General features: G+C 40.6%; 1 protein-coding gene across 7 annotated transcripts in view; it reads left to right on the forward strand.

Annotated features, from left to right (window-relative positions):
• Positions 1-630: 630 nt before the first annotated feature.
• rab3gap1 (RAB3 GTPase activating protein subunit 1) overlaps positions 631-13906 on the forward strand; it is a 76587-nt gene continuing 63311 nt past the window's right edge. For 6 of the 7 annotated variants that reach the window (XM_078552462.1, XM_078552464.1, XM_078552466.1 and 3 more), the window contains exons 1-6: positions 631-683; positions 792-847; positions 3706-3781; positions 4208-4343; positions 4695-4773; positions 6995-7114. In XM_078552462.1, the coding sequence (XP_078408588.1) occupies positions 666-683; positions 792-847; positions 3706-3781; positions 4208-4343; positions 4695-4773; positions 6995-7114 (485 nt within the window). In that variant the 5' untranslated portion in view covers positions 631-665. Of the gene's footprint in view, positions 684-791; positions 848-3705; positions 3782-4207; positions 4344-4691; positions 4774-6994; positions 7119-13906 lie in introns of those variants that run through there. The other variant, XM_078552468.1, reaches the window with a different exon arrangement.

Consider the following 13906-nt stretch of genomic DNA (forward strand, 5'->3'; position numbering starts at 1 on the left):
AAATATAATCTGTAGGGTGGCCAGAAGTCCAGTTTTTTTTACTGGACAGTCTGGATTTCAGCACCCCTGTTGCAGTACTGGATGCCCTTAGGTCCAGTATTTTGAAGCTAGCACTGTCCGTAATACAGCAGTCTAGCCTGAGGAACGGTCCATTTACTCATGGGCACTTGCTGACCAATCAGGTATTCATGGCCTCCACCAGTGACCACCCCAGTGATGTGGCTCATCCAACACAGCTTCATTTGCTGTGGCTGGCTTGCAAGCAGCCTCACTATTTATGTTGATATATCACACGCAGTCCTGTTATTTCAGCACTGGCAGCTGGGCCTTCAGCTGCCGAGGCTCTTAGTTCTGGAATTCCCTCCCTGAACCTCTCCATCCTCATTTAGGACAGCCCACCTCTATGACCAATCAGCAGCCCTATAGAATCTCTTCATCTGGCTAGGTGTCAAATGTTTATTTGCTATTACTCCTGTGAAGTGCCTTGGGACGTTTTATTGCGTTAAAGGCGACATATAAATGCAAGTAGCAATAACTTGTTGTTGTTCTAAGAGGGCCGCATAACCCTCACCATCCTGTCCCAGTGATGGCTGATGCCTCTCCACCAGGAAGTGGGATCCTCTACCCACAATTCACCACAGACAAACAAACAAACAGATCTCAAGATGGCGGCGGACAGTGATGTAAGTGAAGGATCTTCGCTTTCCGTGAAAATATACGGCTTGTCGTTGCAATCGGTCACTTACCGATATTTCTCACACGCTTGTCATTTTTTTTTTAAATTCCCACAGCCGGAGTCGGAAGTGTTTGAAATCACGGACTTTACGACGGCGTCGGAGTGGGAGAGGTAGGTAGGGAGTGAGAGAGGTAGGGAGGGAGGGGAAGCCGGTGCGATATCGAGCCCGTGGCCGTTGGAAGTCGTTGATGTCGCGTGTTGGAACTCGGGCTCGAATTCACCGACGAGCGTCCCTGACACACACACACAAGCACTTTTGGTGTTGACCATATCGTGATAATGTTGTGACAGCTGTCAGGCGTAGACACACACCAATACAAACAGCCGTGAATAACTATCTGTTTACTCGGATTTAAATATTTTGGAGACCCTGTTTAGTGCGCAGCCAGCAAGTTTTTACATCAATTTTAGCATGTTTGGATTCTTTCGGAATCAGAATCATTAATGACAATTTTCGGAGCTATTTGCTACTAAAGGAATCTTCAGGACACTATTTTTGAAGTTGCGAGATCAATATTCAAGGCAACTTAACTGTTGAAGTCATTTAACAATTGTGTGTTGCACATGGAATTATATTTTGCTTAATATGTTGCTATTGCAGTTATGAAGTAGCTCCTCGGACATTATGATACATTTAGAAGTTAAATAACCTATACATCATTTCTGCTACTTAACATTTAGAGGCTAAAATGAGCCTTGTAATGTATCTGTAGAAATGCTTGAAAGCCGGTGTCTGGAATTTTTCCCCTCAGTTTGAAGCAATCTCAGCCAATTCACAGTATAAGATCAGTAATTCCCACCATAATTATGGATAGTTTTGGAGTTTTAATCTTGTAATTTCCATTTTGTAATTTGTTTCTTGTCTAGAATCTATGTAACTACAGGTATGTGCCACATTGCATGGCTTGTTTTCGCCTGACTGAAGTTCAGTGATTGGGTTCCTACATTTGAAGAAACAAAAATCAATTACAATGTTACACAACTTATAAAATAATAAACAATGAATTAATAAGATTGTGCATTCTGTTGCATACTATTTGTAAATTTCATTGCATTTGAGAACTGCAATAGTTTTACAGTACTGATCTTGAGAAAAAATAGAACAGCCCATAATAGCAGAGCATGAAAACATTGAAAAATTGCGATGATATTGATACAACCCAATAACAGTGCTAGTTACAGACCCACCATAAAATCATGGAAAAAGTCAGACAGCATATTTTGTCAAGAATGTTCATTGCTTGGAAACTAGTGTGCCTCCGCCGTGGAGTCAAATTTTGTGTAAAAGCCTAAATATTTAGTTGTCAGACACATAGGCAGAATCTCCCGGTTGGCGTGCGGGGTCGGGCCCTGCTCGCTGATACGTAAAATGATGTGCAGTGACGTCGGGTGTGCATCCCAACGTCACTGCGCATCATTCAGATCTTCAGTTTGGCGGGCGCACAGCGGAGTTGGCTGTGCGCCCACCAAACTGTCAAAGGCCTATTAAGGCCATTTAAAAACTAATTAAAGTACTTAACTGACTGGCTGTCCAACCTTAAGGTTGGCGGGCAGGCAAAGAGCCCAGGCAGCCTTCACATTTATCATGAAACCTCAGGGCAGGATGAGGTTTCATGAAGGTTTTAAAAGTTTAATTAAAACTTTTAGTAAAATTCATTGACATGTCCCAGCTCATGTGACACTGTCACATGAGGGGACATGTCTTAAAAACATTTTTTTTCTTCTTTATTAAAATTTTTCAAAATCAAACTGATATTCCTGAGGCACAGATTTCTGCGCTCTTTCGGGCGCGTACCCCGACTCAGCCTGCTCCCGCCGCCTGCACAGGGAGCGCGTCATGTAAAATGGCTGCGAGCCTGCTCCTGCCCAACCCCCTTAACAGAGAAAATTCTCCCCTTAGAGTCAAAAAATACCCTAATATGGTTTAGCACGGGAGCGGGAGAAAGACAGTCCTCTAATGGCTGGTTCACAGCATCCTTGGGGAGTTGATTGTCTTACTGCCCCTTCAACTTTGGAGAAAAGATAGAGGAATTTGATGTTGTTATTTCCCTCCTCTTGGGTGTCAATCTGACCATTTTTTTTGGGGATTCATTCTTTAATTAGTAGCTCAGTTGAAAGCTAGTTAGATTCAACCCACTGTGATGGGCTAATACAAGTAATCGACCACTTTTGAACTCCAACCTTATAAGTTACTCCTTTATATCTCAGAGTTCTTTTATCAACAAAATAAATTTAAATGATCTTGGAATGCAAATTAAACAAAATATGACAGTAAAGTGGGAAGTTAATATTCAAAAAATGTGCATCATCAGATTGCTCAACTTAAGCAACCTTGAATTGAGCAAATGAGCCATGTAAAATACAGAAGGTTAAGTGCATCTGATAAAGATGAAGCAGTTAAAGGGTTCAGTTTTTTAGTTTACTGAGATGTGTGGAAGGAAGCTGTTTAGTGTAAAAGAATTCTGCTAATTCTGTTTTTATTACTGTGACTAATTGTGTTTGTATTGCAGCTTTTATTATTAGGATTTCCAGTAATATATGCAGATTTAACTTGTGTTAGAAAAGTAATTATGTCTGTGCAATTAAAATTATGCCTTTTGGAAATTATAAGCTAGTTTGTTTGTCTTTTAAGGAATAGTTACATAAATAATTTATTTTGTAAATGAAGGTTCCAAAAGTATAATGTTTCACAAGGGGCAAAAAAACACAGGCAGTGCTACTGCTTTGAATGGATTGGGAGATGCAGGAGCATCCAGTAACTTGGGACAATCTAAGAGAAATTGAAAAATGGCAGTTTCAACCATGAAGAATTGATCCTTATCCTTGGAATACAGTAAAAACACTATTCTTAATTTGTTTCTAGACTGAAATCTATATCTATAAATCATAACATCCTGAAGGCTTTATTTTAGGATTAATAACAATTATTTCAGGTATTTTAACATCATCCTGTATTTTAATATCTTTAGATTTGTGTCAAAAATTGAAGAAGTACTGAACAATTGGAAACTGATTGGAAGCACTGCAAAAAAACCTTTGGAAAAGGTTTGTCTTACTAAATGCACCTTTTATAATTAAGTAACATACAGCATTGCTTGTTCCTTAATCTCTTATCAAAAGAATTGTGTAATAAATAAAATGGCTTGGAATAAAGGCAATATACATATTTTGCAAGAGAGTTGATTGTATTCTCCACAAATATTTATATTGGATTTATTTACGGCAGTTTATAAAATATCTTCCAGCATCATTCGTATAGTGAGAAAGGATGTTTCAACATCGGAATAATTGCCACTGGCCAGTGGCTACATTACCATGTCCATTGGATAATAACTTCAACCTCTGGAATTATGGTCTTTGGCAGGGATCTAGTGTAAACTTGCTTTTAAGTTCATTTGTTTTGTTTCTTCATATAACTATTCATAATTACTGTTCTGTAAAGCTATAGTGTTGTACTTTGTGATTTTACAGGGTGAACTAACTTCTGGCGTGTGGGAGGAGAAGTCCGATGAGATTTCTTTTGCAGACTATAAATTCAGTATAACACATCATTATCTCAAACAAGAATCTTTAACTGATAAAGAAATAAAAGAAGAGTCTGAAGAAGGTATGACTGGTTACCTGTGTTGGCTTTGAGTTTTTAAACTTGCATTAAAGGAGAATTAAAGTATTTGATTGTATAATGTACTTCTGAAGGTTTTGAGTAGGAATAAATTTGATCGATTTTTGATTTTTTTTAATAAATATAAAAGTAGAGCTTTTCAGATCCAAAACTTCTTGAATGTTCATTAGGGGTGGGGTATTGCAAATTGGTCTCCTGCACAATCATATCCAGTTAATTACCAATATTTATGATTGTACATGGTTAATGGAATTAGTTTTTTCTGTTGAGGGATTTCAGTTTCGTTTTTCTTAAGAGACCTATTTTTTCTTAAAAAGGAAATTTATATTTTAACAGATGCTCTTCCTGAAGCTATGCAGGATTTACTGTCCATGAACAATGATTTTCCACCCAGAGCTCATTGTCTTGTCAGATGGTAGGCATGTTCTCAACATTACTTAACTCTTGTTATTTATAATTCATGTGCAGTTGACAATTTTGTATGAAATTGACACTGCACATACTTCAGCCCACACAAGTTTAGAATTTATGCTTCTATGGTGTGTAATAGGAAAGATCTTGTTGGCAGAATTTTACCTTTGGCATGCAGGTGTGCGCCCGACACGCACAATATGATGACGCGCAATATTTTGTTTGGTGGGCGCGCGCCGGAGTCGGCTCCGCATCCGTCGATAATTGAAAGGCCTATTAAGGCCATTAACAAGGTAATTAAGTTGAAGTTTACGCGACCTGTCCAACCTAACGGTTGGTGGGCAGGCAAAAAGGCCAAGCGGCCTTTACATTTTTTAGGAAACCGCATCCACGAGCGGGATGAGGTTTCTTAAAGCTATTACAAATTAAATAAAAACTTTCTTTTGAAATTAAAAACATGTCCCATCTCATGTGTCATTGAATTTTTATTTTATTAATTTTTTTAAAAAGCGCTTCAATCTCCCTGAGGCAGCTCAGGAGATTGAAGTGCTCATTCGCGCGCATGTGCGAACTGCGCACCAGGCCTGCTCTCCCTCCTCCCCCCGCCCGCAAAGGTAGCACTCGCTACTGCTCATGATCCATTCAGGGCAGACCTTAATTGGCTCGCCGGTGTGAAATTGCGGTGTGGAGCTGACCGTGGGCGGCAGTTGGTCCCCCGACCACCCACTCCTGCCAAGCCCCGCCCGACAAATGAAAAATTCAGACCTGTGTGTGTTTGGGAGCTAAACGCAAATACCAACCAGTTTAGAGCTCTGATGCAGTATGACAGCCCATTAATGCAACATAACTGCTGCCAATTTTTTTATCTGGAAGCAGTAGCACTTCTTAGAAATGTGAATACATTTGTGTAAATTATGCTTTTAAAGGGGAAGGGAAGGCTAGAGAATGTGTTTTCATTGTAAGTATTTTCCATCTGTCTAACCATTTAAAAGATAAACTGAATATCCATCCTGGGTGCTGTAGGAAACATCAGCTCAATTAAGTTATCCACACCAATGGAATATTGTCAGTTTGGTAATATAAGTTCTTTCTTTGAATGCCTATGGAGTGCTCACTGCCGGTGAAATTGATGGAACTGCTTTGGGATGACTCTGTCACCATGTCATTGGAGTAGCTTGAGAGCACAATTTTGAAATGATGGACCTTGTAAGGGAGGGGAAACCATGGAAAATTCACATTTGAATGGGTGGAAGATGGAAGATAGTATTGATTTAATGATTTGTTTAACCATTTGAATTGAGTAGATTACATGGAATTTGATGTAAATATTTCCAGAAATGGGTAGATTGAGCTAAGGTACAGATTGACTGCGATCTGGTTGGGTTATGGGGCAGAACCGAGGTGCTGAATGAACAACTCTGTTGCTATCTTTTTATAAAGGAACTGAGGAAAGCCATTTGGCTCAACAGACCTGTTGCTTTTCATGGATAGTCACCACCTATCTGCCTTCCTACATTTTGTTCAGTTCTTTATAGAAACTCATTAATTTTTCATTTGAACCCAATGGCCTTCATTGGTAACCCACTCCACAAGTCTTCACTTTTGGGTGAAAATGTTCTACTGCCCTCCCTTCTTACTTCTGATTTCCTAATTTTGTGTGTCCTGGCCCTTGAACCTTCCACTGTAGTGAGTAATTTTTTTTGTCTGTGAATTACTTTTGTCTGTTTTCTCTTTAATCTTGGAAATTTCAAAATTTAGTACTTTATCATCTTTTTGAAATTAAAACAAGCCCAACTTCTTTAGCATTGCTCATAATCAAGGTTTTTAATAGATATATAATCATTTTTGTTGCTTCCCTGTGTTTCTCCTCAGGGGCAATAATATTCCTACCATTTGGTGAAGAGAACTGCAAACAGTATACCAGATTGAATTTGACTAATGCCTTGTACAGCAAAATTACAACCACTTTTGCTTTACACTCGGTCATCCTGGTAATGCAACCTAGGCAGCATGGGTTTAAGAAAAACATGGCTTTCAAATGCTGCTTGGATAAGTAAGGATTTTTGATTATGAAAGAAGTCCTCTAAGAACTTAAAAGATATATGATATACTTCAGCCAAATCTGAAATGTATAGATTGATGGACTTGCATCTTGCCATTAATGCTGAAATTGATGAATAGCGATCAATAGCAAATTCATCATCTTCAGGTGTTTCTTATCCTAGGTATGGTTTACGGGAGTTTGTGGTAATTTCTCCAGCAGCAAGTAGTGATGCGGTCATCAGTGAATCAAAGTGCAACATTCTGCTCAGCTCCATCTCTATTGCATTGGGAAACACTGGTTGGTAGGTAAATATTTGAAAATGCTATATGGATTGTATCAGACGTTCACACATGGAACACTGAAGGAGAGAAACTTGAACTTGGTGATCAAATAATTTGAATTGTCGTAGACTCGAGCCCATCATTTTATTTTCTCTTTTTCTTCTTCTTTTCTCTTTACCCCCCCTAGATCCCCTCTTTTCTATTGTCACACCTCCTTTCACTTTTCTACTCTCAGGTATTCTGCCCTTCAACATCCTACATTAATACTTCAGTGCTGCTTGACCTCCCTGCTCTCTTGCCACTGTTCCAGTCTTGACTCCCTCTTGGATAAGCCTACAGTTTCCCCTCTGGCATCTTGACAACCCCTGAAGGGCTCATCGAGCCGTTCGTGCTGGCTCATTACAAGCAGCAACTCTATTTGGACCATCCCACTCTCCTGTCGATCTTCCCACCCATTGTGCCCACTGGAGGCTAATCTTGCCAAACTCCTTCCTGTCCAATTCACTTCTCCCATTGCTGACTCTGTGAACTCTTTCAGATCAGTTCTCACTACCCTTCTATATATCTCCTTGGAGAATGTCTGTTCATTTATAAAGAAGGCCCTTGTCACCCATGAAATATTGTGCATAATTGTGTCAACATTATGGCCTTGATGGAAACCTAGCTGAGGGGTGATGACATCTTTCCCCTTAATGAAGCCTCCCCATCTGGCTACATCTTCCACCACTTGTGAAGACTGGCAGTGTGGCACTTATCACTAGATCACACCTTGGCCTGACTCCCTAATCCTCTAGCACTTTCTCCTCCTTTGAGCATCTCGCCTTATTCCACCCCTCTCACCTATCATTCAAAATTTATTTCCTCTACCGCCTTCCCAAGTACGATAAAAATTTTCTCACCAAGGTAACTTCACTGCTTTACTCCCTCAGCCTCTGCACTGAACGCCCTTTCAGCCTCAATGATTTTAAACTCTGTCTCAACTCATTGCCCTCTTATCCTCCCTAAATCTTTCCCTGCATGTAAACTCCCCAATTTATAATCACAGCCACCACCTTGACCTTGCAATTCACATAATCTTGCTAGTCCCATTGTATCAATCTCTGACCACTTCCTTGTGTCACTCTCCACCCACATCTTCATTCCATGTTCCAAAACCTATTACCACCTGTATTCGCCCTTGGAAAAATCCATGCCCTTATTCAAATACAACTGAACCTTCAAATTCCAACTACCTAGCCTTTGACCCTACATTCGCCATAATGGGCTAAATTTTTCAGATGGGAAGGTGGGGAGTGTACTGCTTGCCGCCCTCCAGAAGAAAGGCTTTCATACACAGCTGTTCATGGGCCTCCTTGCAGTTCCAGCAGCACCCACTATTCTCTTCTGGTGCTGCTGGGACTGCATGAGCTGCCGACCAATCAGATTGGCCGGCAGTTCTTGAGGGCAGGGCTTCCTTCCACTAAGGGACAAAAGTCTGACCCTCAGCTTGTTAAGGCCAGCCGCAGCATATTTTGGCTGTAGGAGGTCTTGCATAAAGAAAGTCTTAACAAGCTGAGGTCAGACTTTTGTCCCTTAGTGGAAGGAAGCCCTGCCCTCAAGAACTGCCGGCCAATCTGATTGGTCGGCAGCTCATGCAGTCCCAGCAGCACCAGAAGAGAATAGTGGGTGCTGCTGGAACTGCAAGGAGGCCCATGAAGAGTTGTAATGGACACTGGACAAGGTGATTCTGGGGTTTTCTTGGGCGGGAGGGATTGGACATCGAAACGGGGTGGGTTGGGGTGGGGGGTGGTGGAGGAGGTGGGGTCGGGACCAGTTTTGGAGGCCAGGTGGGGAGGCACAAAGCGGTTTGGGGGAAAGATCCATGGGCCCCCAAAGCGCACAGGGCACCCTCCAAAGGAGATAATCCCACCCCCACCCCCCTTCCTTCCTGCTGTTTCATCAGCTTGGTGGTTAGGGAGGTGGGTGGGAAGGTATTGAGCTTCCCACCTGACCTCTTTTACGTGCTTCCCCCCGCCTAAAACATGTCTGCCGGGGGTTGTTGTACAATTGTCCCCAACATTTCTACAGCTACTGATTTGCTCAACCACACCCAATCTTCCACATTTAATACTGGGATGTCATTTGTGACTTTTATAAGAGCTGTTTTTGTACTGAAAGCAACCACTGAGGACGAAGCAGAAGTAATCTTTTTTTGATTAATGGAGCTGGATTTCCTGAACTGAAGACATGAATAGTTTAATTAAAGGAGCTAACACACCAACCTGTTGTTTCCAGAACACATACATGTACTCAAAGATAAACCCAAAAGGGATTGTGCTAACTTTTGATTGTTAGTATATCGATAAAGGGCATAAATCGTGTTTGCACACAGCATAGTTAAGTCACACCATGGAGCAGTGAAGCATGTTTTGGCATAGATTGGAAAAGTTTCACATGCTTAGCAGCCTGAAACACATCATTCAAAGGCCAGTTCAAGAAACATAGAGCAGAAGGCAAGTCTGAGGCTCTCCTGGGATGTAAGAATTGTTTTAGGTATTTGAAAATCAGAACAATTTTTTGCATTATGTCCCTCTCAGCCTGAATTGATTTTTGTTGGTGTCTTTTTAGAAGGTGTTTATAAATGAGTGGGCAGGGAACCAACATGATTTCTGAATAGACTTTAGAATTTTATTTTCTGTATAATTCAACATAATTGATGTCTGCCTCATGACTAAATAGAAATAAGTTTGTCTTTGATCCAGCTAGTTTGTCATCACTGGAAAATTTGCTTCACCTGAAATTGGAGAGATGCATCTAACTTGCAGCCTGTAAATTTTGCTTTCTCATATGTTATAGACAAGGTCAGGTGCAAAGCCTTTAAAACGCTTGTAGCCAGTAGCTGAGGTGTTTTCCACGTTTGTTTTAGAAAGGATTGCTCGATCTGTAATGCAATGACATATATATGTCTTGAAAAATTGTTGCATTCTGATTTTCATAGAACTGGTATGGATAGTTGTTTAAGATGTTTTTCTTTGAGCTGAGTGGGATAACATATGGAAGTTAGCTGCTTTTGATTGTGCTTTGTTTCTGCCAATTGCTTGCTGAGTTTTTTTTTGTCAAAGCATATAGACATTGTATGTAATATAAGTAATTAGGCTTTAAGACTATTGCAGTGAAATATGTTTTGAATTATGATGGAATGTAAAAGGGGACAAGCCACTTGTTGGGGGTGTGGTTTGGTGGGATATGCAACATTCTATAATACTTTAGAAAATTGAAATACAGCCTTTATTCAGGATGTATACTTTAGAAATCTGACCTCAGGAAGGAAAAATAATAGCAGTCCTACTCCTCTGTGGGCATACACTCGTTCGTTAATAAAGTTAAGGAGTTGTTTTCTGATCAAGAGTGCAAGTTTTAGCTGTTGTTTCGTTCAGTTTGAGCAAATGTCTATATATTACTAATGGTAGGTGTTGATTTCTTGCCCAAAGGTTTTATGCAAAACTCCTGTCAACATTTATACTGAGATAAAAGCAAAAAACTGCGGATGCTGGAAATCCAAAACAAAATCAAAAATACCTGGGAAAAACCCAGCAAGTCCGGCAGCATCTGATGCTGCCGACCATTTATACTGAAATCACCTTCAATCTAGTTAGCTGTGTGAGTTCATACTACAGGGCAATAAACATTAAATTACCCTCATCACGTACATTGGATGCTTCGTTTCTTCTAGCAACACTAGACAAACATAGAGTCAGAGCCTTTACAGCACAGAAGGAGGGCATTCAACCCAGAGTCCATGCAAGCTCTCTGCAAAGCCCTTCAGTCAGCCTCTTTTCTCTTGCTCTATCCTCTTACCCTTTCAAGTTTATTTCTCTCAACTGCCTATTCCATTTCCTTTGGAAATCATTGATCCTCTTTGCTTCCACCACCCTCGCAGGCAGCAAGTTCCCAGATCATTACCACTCGCTGCATAAAAATTGTTCTTCCTCACATCCCCATATCTCTTGCTGAAAACCTTAAAGCTGAGTCCTCTAATCCCTATACCATCAGCTAAAAGGAACAGCTTTCCTTTATCTACCTTATTGAAACTTGTGTTAATCTTGTACATCCCTATTAGATCACCCCTCAATCTCCTTTGTTCCAAGTAGAACAAACCCAACTTCCCCAACCTAACCTTGTAATTAAATTCTTTCATCCCTGGAGCCAATCTGGTAAATGTCCTCTGCACCCTCTCAAGGACTTCCATATCCTTCCTAAAGTGTGGTGACCAGAAGTGGATGCAGCGCTCTAATTGTGAGCTTGATGAAGGTTCATCATAACCTCCCTGCTTTTGTACTCAGTACCTCTATTTATGAAGCCCAAAATCCCTTATGCTAACTGCTCTCTCAATATGTTTTGCTGCTTTCAAAGATCTATGCACATGAACTTCCCCCACCCATACCTCTCTGTCCCTGCATACTTTTTAGAACTGTGCCACAAAGTGTATATACTGCCTCCTCCTATCTATTCTACCAAAATGCAGCACCTCACACTTCTTCTATGTATTAAATTCCACTTGTCACTGTCTAACCATTCAACTAGCCTATTTATGTACCGTTACAGTCAATTTGTATCATCTTCACTGTTTGCAACACATCCAAGTTTGGTTTCATTGTCAAATTTTGAAATTTGACTTTGTATTCCAAGTCATATAAAATCACTGACCCTTGGGGAACACTACCATCTTCTAGTATTAAAAAAACCCATCTGTTACAACTTAAGGCAATTGTTTTATACAACCTGACACAGAACCTCCCTATTCCACAAGCCTCAATTTTGTTGACCAGCCTTTTATGTGATACTTTGTCAAATGGTTTTTTAAAATCCATATGGTGAACGTGCACTGCATGCCCTTCATCAACCTTCTCTGTTACTGCACCATAAAGATCAATTAGATTAGTCAAACGTTATTTGCCATTTACAAATCCGTACCACTTCTTAATTAACTCAAACCTTTCCAAGAATATTGAAATTAGATGGATACCACAGGGAAATGAACTTGCAGGGCTACAGGAATAGAGCAGTGGAATGGGACTGATTAGATTGCTGGACAGAGAGCCAGCCTGGACTTGATGGACTGAATAGCCACCACCTGTGCCATGACTCTCAAGTGTCTGTTAAATTTTTTTCTAATTTATTGTTTCTAAAACCTTACCCCCCACTGATGTTAAACTGACCAGCCTGTAGTTAACTAGGAATGTCCTTGCACCCTTTCTTGAACAAGGGTGTCACATTTGCCACTTCCCAATCCTCTGGCACCTTCCCCTCATCCAGAGAAGATTAGAAGTGATAGCAACCCATCTGCTATCACCACCTACCCGTTCTTCCTTTACAAGCCATATAATCAATGCATAATGCATAAGAATCATGGTAGTGCTTCAAGCTTTGGAAGAATAAGCAGTATGCAGCTTATGACTTTACCTGGCCACTTATTCTTATTCTTTAATGGGATGTGAGTGTGGGCGGCACAAGGCCAGCATTTGTTGCCCATCCCTAATTGCCCTTGAACTGTGTGGCTTGCCGGGCCCTTTCAGAGGGCAGTTCAGAGTGATCCAAATTTCCAAGGCTCTGGAGTCACATGTAGGCCAGACCTGGAAAGGCAGATTTCTTTCCCCCAAAGGGGCATTAGTAAACCAGATCAGTTTTTGCAACAATTGATTCACCATTGCTGAGACTAACTTTTTTCAATTTGAGATTTACTTAATTGAATTTAAATTCCACCAGCTGCCGTGGTGAGATTTGAACCGTGTCCCCAGAGCATTTGCCTAGGCCTCTGGATTATGAGCTAAGTGTCACTTTGCCACCATCACCCCTTAAATGAGGCAGTGCTTTTTTTTTTTCTGACATAGACTACAGCAAGGATATCCATATTGTAGCCCATGTGAACCCTGGCCATCAGTACTTGGCCAGCTAGTTTGTTCTTTTCAGCGTTTATGAAAATTTAGTCAGGCTTGTTGCCTCCTAGTGGATAATTTTGAAATAAGAACACCAAGATGAGTTATCATCATTTTGGGATTTATGCATACTGATGGAAACACAGGTTAGGCCTAATGTCTTCTGACACTTCCCAAAATATAGATATGTGGCCTACGTGGACAAAAAAGCTTGGAGCACCAATGTACCAGACCTATATTAACTTTTCAGCTCTATGCTGATACACATTTAACTGAACCTTGGCTCTCCGTGCATCCTAAGGTCACTCACTATGTTACTGTGAAATCACGCAATTCCAGCTGTAATAATAATTTTCCTGCTGAAGATTTTGTCCAGCAAGATAACGAACGATTTGAGGAAATTGGGGAAAATAAGAATTATGTTTAGTTCAATCTTGCAGGATGCTCTCAAATCATCTTTGAGGGCCTGCTATTAACTGAACTAAATTGAAGGCAATACCCAAACTCAGTCCACTTAGTCAAGTACAAAGCACCATCTAATTAAAAATCATTAAGAGTTGGACAATTCCTATTCGATGCCTTGGTCGAGGACTCTGTTTCTATTATTACTGCCCACTTTGATGCGTAGCTTGTTTCTGACATCATTGGCATTAACAAATGTATTATAATTTTGTTATAGGGCATTGAGAGTAAAATACCAGTTTAGGGATATTGGGCTGAACTTTATTGGAGATGGGAGTGGTGTTGGGGTTGATGGTGAACTGCCAGCATTCACCAGCATACCTGCTGAAACTGACTGTAACTTCAGGATCTCAGGCCTGTGCTAATTTCTGTGAAAATCCTGAAGTTACAGCCAGTTATGCCAGGCTTCAGTACAGGCTGCATGGGCCCCCTTCA

Source organism: Cetorhinus maximus, chromosome 11 (genome assembly GCF_964194155.1).
Source record: "Cetorhinus maximus chromosome 11, sCetMax3.hap1.1, whole genome shotgun sequence".
NCBI lineage: Eukaryota > Metazoa > Chordata > Chondrichthyes > Lamniformes > Cetorhinidae > Cetorhinus > Cetorhinus maximus.